Source organism: Austrofundulus limnaeus, unplaced genomic scaffold (assembly GCF_001266775.1).
Source record: "Austrofundulus limnaeus strain Quisiro unplaced genomic scaffold, Austrofundulus_limnaeus-1.0 Scaffold193, whole genome shotgun sequence".
Classification (NCBI taxonomy): Eukaryota; Metazoa; Chordata; class Actinopteri; order Cyprinodontiformes; family Rivulidae; genus Austrofundulus; species Austrofundulus limnaeus.
In genome coordinates, this window is record NW_013952595.1 from 497,422 (window position 1) to 502,480 (window position 5,059).

A 5,059-nucleotide genomic window follows, 5' to 3' on the forward strand; every position below is an offset into this window, starting at 1 on the left:
GAACGGTTCTTGCATGAGGCCCATTATCCCTGTTTTTTTAGGTCAAAATATAAATGAATTTCAGGACATTCTCACAGAAGTCAGTGGTTTTAGGCAACAATTATCTTTAATGCTTTTTAAATTTTGTTTGTCTGACTTCYCTTCATACAAGTTTGAAGTTGCTCCTATTAAAGTTCACACTTAACTTTGCAGTCAGAGATCCTAAATTAATTTTCTTGAAGATGAAAGCATTATTACCTTAACATTAAAGTTACTGTTTATTAGGGATGAGCTTGATCTCCACCAAAAACATTTTCACATTTAAGGTTTCACATGTAATTTTTTTTTACATTTTACACTCAGCTTGATCTGGTGTTCTGCGTAAAATAAATAAATAAATAATAATAAATCCAGCCACGAGGCATGAATAATTATTAAATATCATGCGCTTTCTCGCTGATTTATTGATGTTTTTTAAGCTCTGAAACATCTCAACAGCAAAAGTCTTAGAAACATGTATTGATGAGCAGCTCAACACTGCTTTGAACTCACAGCAGGGAGTTTGATTTCATGGAGAAACACTGAATCGTCTTCTCAAGAATCAATATAAATGTTRCATTAATGCCCTTATTTTGGTAGAAAAAATCTCTGTTTTGCCACCACGGTCCGCTCCTGCTAGGTTGGCCTCATCGAGAACATTAAAAGAGAATTCACGACTCTCTTCATTTTCATGACCCAGTAAAAGCGGATCTTTCGGGTTACCAGGGAGCTGCACTTTGTAGTTCAGTCGCCCCGCTTCACTCGGCATGTGCAATTTATTTTGCAGCTCTTTTTGAAATTGAAATAAAGCAGTCAGAGATTCACACGCACACACGCACACACACCGCCCACTCACTCCAGAACTGGGCTTTTTAAAGTGGAATTCTGTGTCTTATATTTCCTGTCAACTCATTTGCCATCAAGTTACTTTCAACTCTTTGCGTCACTTCTGTTTTGCATTRAAGATGGACGCTTTTTTCTTTCTTTTTTTTCTTGTTTTAATCACATCCCACTGATGCTTTCTTTCTGCTGTCTCCAGCCTGCACCTCGGAGCCACAAAATGTTCAGGCCGATGCCCAGAACGACACCACCATCGTGGTGACATGGGAGCGTCCCCGGGTGGTCTTCGACACCACCATCGACTGGTACACAGTCACCTACCAGGTTCTCCAAGGCCGACAGCAGAGCAAGCAGGAGTACAGGACTGATGGAGACCAAGATGTGGTAGGGCAACCTAAAAAAAAAAACACGGCAACGACAGACGTGTTACTCTGTGCCCACGTGTCATTTCAGCCATTTTCCACCATTATCTACATGCCTTGCTGGTCCATTTGACACAAAAATAGATAATTGTGAGAAATTGCTGTAATTTCTATCCCTTCAGCAAATAGTGCACATTCATTCTCTGGTTCTGACTCTGTGTTTGTATATTGAATCTATGGTGGTTTGTACAATAAGATGTAAACATTTTTTCTGTACAGCAAACCTGAAACAAATTAAATTGATGAATATCGGTATTTRTACTTTTGTGTTGATCAATAGTTTTTACTTAACTAGAATGCTTTCTTTGTTTCAAATTTCATATTGCTGTCAAATGAAATAGACAAAATGAAAACATACTGAAATTAATATTATTATTTAGTATGTTTTAAACACATTTTTTTCCAGGCAGAATAGCAAAACGTTCCTAAACGGGGGCAGTCTCAAACAAATTTACAAAGTCGTGCTCCTCCGCAGTTAACAGCAGAGTTACCAGATCTTTCTCCTCCACCAATAACTAAAAATAAAACATCCACTCTGACATCACTGTCTGTGATAWTTCTGATTATGTGTGAATTATGCTGCAGTGGGAGGACTCATTAGGGTTTATCCTGYGCAGGTTCTCCTTTGACTACAAATAGTCAAATTACAAAAGCAAGAAAGCACTGTCTCACATCTTGTTGAAATACAGTGAAACCTTGGGGTGTCTAACTTCTATTCACTGACGGCCATGTGAACATGGTRGCCCTCAAAGAGCCAGCTGTAAACAACTTTAATGTTTCATGTTTAACTTTGACTAAACTTAATGTCATGCTCCTCATCTCGTTGCTACAGCTGAGCATCGCTAACAAACAATAACTGAGCCCTATGTGGTATTTCCTGCATAGAAACAGCGTTATAAACACTAAAAAGTACTACGTTTATGACTGACTAAAAGTGAAATAAATACAGAAATACTATTAAAAGTACAAGTAAGAGTTTTACTCACTGAAGAGTTGTGGTGAGCAGCTGTCGTATAGTTGAACTTCCCTCTGGAGGGACGTTCTAGTTTAAATTTACAACTTATAAGAGAGAAATTCCCACTTCCCAGTACAATTGATTCGCAGCAAAAGCGTCTGGCTAAAATGCAGTAAAATGGAGATTTTACATGAAATTTGTCAACTGACAGCTGCTGGCTTCTTTTAAAATCTGTTCAGCTCCATCTWTTGGTGGGAAGCTGTCATTTTTCCAATAAAATAATTGRCATGCATTATTGAAACTYTTTTTTGAATTTGAAACTGTAAATGGCTTGAGCGTATATAGCGCTTTATCAAGTCCCTACTAAAGCTACATTGTAGCAAAAGCTGCCCTGGGGCAGACTGACAGAGGGCAACAAACTAAGGCAGGTAAAGTGTCTAGTCCAAGGACACATCAATAAGCTGGATGGATGGATGGAACGGGGGATCGAACCAGCAACCCATCGGTTACAGGACAACTCCCCTAAATACTCTACCACACCTGCCAATGGGAGATGGAAAATGTAGTTTATGCTCAATGCTGGCTTTCTTTCTTTTTTGACAATATTTATTCATTTAATTTAACAAATTCACATACAAAAAAATACATATCAAATAAAAATGAAAGGTAGCAGAAAGAAGAAAAAACTTATAATATCTGCCACTATTTAAAAAAAATGTGTATATATATTAACTATAATAATAACATATACAGTATATGTAAACGGCTCAGTAACATAACCCATTATTTCCTTTATAAACACCATATCCATGTCCACCCAACCTTTTGATCTTTTATCTGCAAGATTTTTTACAGTATTCATGATTTCTTCTTTGTCAGTTCCATCAAGAAAAATACGGTTACTACAACCCATCACTGTATGGTTCACATTTTTAACTACTTTTGGTACTTTAGCTGCAAGACTTGGACCAACATTGACAAAATAAGGATTAAATCCATTTACATTTTCATTCTGATCATAAATTTCATTGTCATCCTTTACAAAATATTGAGAAATACTTGATTTTGTTGTTATTTTTCAAAACCCCATTCATTATTCTCCATGTTGCCTTCATATCACTTTTACTTTTATCTAACAGATCACTGTAACATTCCTTCTTGTGCTTTCTTTAAAGCAGCATACACTTATTTTAAGACATTAAAATAAGTTTGATTTCTTTAGATCTGTATGTTCTGAAAAGTACAGTAAATATTGTTGCCCATCACAGATGTGTTATTTTTAACATAAAATTAATAAAAAGAAAAGTATAGGAATGATTTCATTCATTTTCTGTCAATAAATTTGCTTTTCCTTTTCTGCTTCCTTTGGCTCTATGGTCAGAAGTTCAAWAACTGATTTTAACTGAGCTGTGTGGCTTTGCAGGGCGCCATCATCTCCAATCTGCTGTCTAACAGCAGCTATGTGGTTCAGGTGGTGGCTGTTTGCACCAACGGCCTTAGAGGGCGATGGAGTGACCAGATTATAGTGGACATGCCGTTGGAGGACCCCGGTACTGACTGGCACAYGCTTTGTAAGAACAGCTTTTAATGTTGAGTTCACGAGTCTAAAAGGTTCATTCTTGTCTTGTCTTGGTCCAGAAAGTGATTCCAACCCTGACAGCATCTCAAAGGATTCTGAAAGCCACGTAGAGGTACTTAGAGTCTGTTTCTTAATTTTAATGACCGCAGATTTAATTATGATGCAAATGGGGGTTAATTTGTTGGTCACGTCTTGTCACTGAACATTTGGAGACCAGTGATTTSATGAAGGACTTCTAAATAGGTGAATACTGTGGTAAATTTGTACRTCTGTTCTTCAAATGAGGAGACTTTAACATAAACAATGGATGTTTGTATTCTCTTTGTAGGTCTCTTCTGCAGGATGGAAAAAACYCAAGAACCATAAAAATGTGAACCTGCCAACAGAAGACCACAGCCCAGTGGAGGAAATCCCAGCAGAGCAGACACGAGTTTACCAGAACCATCCTACACAGCACCAGCACCAGCCCACAGACCAAACCCAGACAGACCAGCACACCCCAGCACCTGTCCCCACCCAGTCAACCTCTCAGACTCCCCCCGACTCTCAACCCAACCTGAAGGTGGAAGAGAAGCCGAGCCGAAACAGTCCAGATCAGAACTGGATAGAGGGTGAACATCTGAGCCCAGAACACAGACCTTTTACGGGGTCCGGTTTCGAGAGCAACAGCGCCATCTGGGTGAATCCAGTAACTCATCAGCCGGGSTTCCTATTTCCAGTTGTTCACACAACCACACAGCTGTCAGTCCGCCGGCAAATCACAGAAGAGGCTTCGCTGTCAGCGCCGGTACCAATCTGTTTCCTTTTTATTTGTTAATTCCCAAARAAATGCCTTTAAAAAAATAACATACCCAAATTAAATTAAATGCCTTTATTGAACTATTTGGAGTAAATTCACCAGCTTGAAATTTTCAACTTTATCAGTCTGAATTATTGTAACTATAACTAGAATATAATTGACGTTAAAGTCATAGGATTTTTTTCCTCATGTAATCTTTTGAAATATTTTTTATGTCCTTTCACATAAATGGAAGAAGGTATTAAATGGATTTTTTTAGTTTGAAGCATCAGGTCTAAATTATTACCAGTTTAAATTTGGTAGAATAGCATAAAAACTTAATTTATGAGAGTGTGTCCTTTCATATTTGGACAAGTAGTAGTAGTAGTAGTAGTAGTAGTAGTAGTAGTAGTAGTAGTAGTAGTAGTAGTAGTAGTAGTAGTAGTAGTAGTAGTAGTAGTAGTAGT

At 37.7% G+C, this 5,059-nt stretch overlaps 1 protein-coding gene across 1 annotated transcript in view; it reads left to right on the forward strand.

The window, feature by feature from the left end:
- ptprz1b (protein tyrosine phosphatase receptor type Z1b) overlaps positions 1-5,059 on the forward strand; it is a gene marked incomplete in the record, with an annotated part of 125,924 nt that overhangs the window by 96,464 nt on the left and 24,401 nt on the right. The window contains 4 exon segments of the mRNA XM_014018447.1: positions 1,058-1,242; positions 3,659-3,785; positions 3,874-3,926; positions 4,143-4,601. Of these exon segments, the coding sequence (XP_013873901.1) occupies positions 1,058-1,242; positions 3,659-3,785; positions 3,874-3,926; positions 4,143-4,601 (824 nt within the window).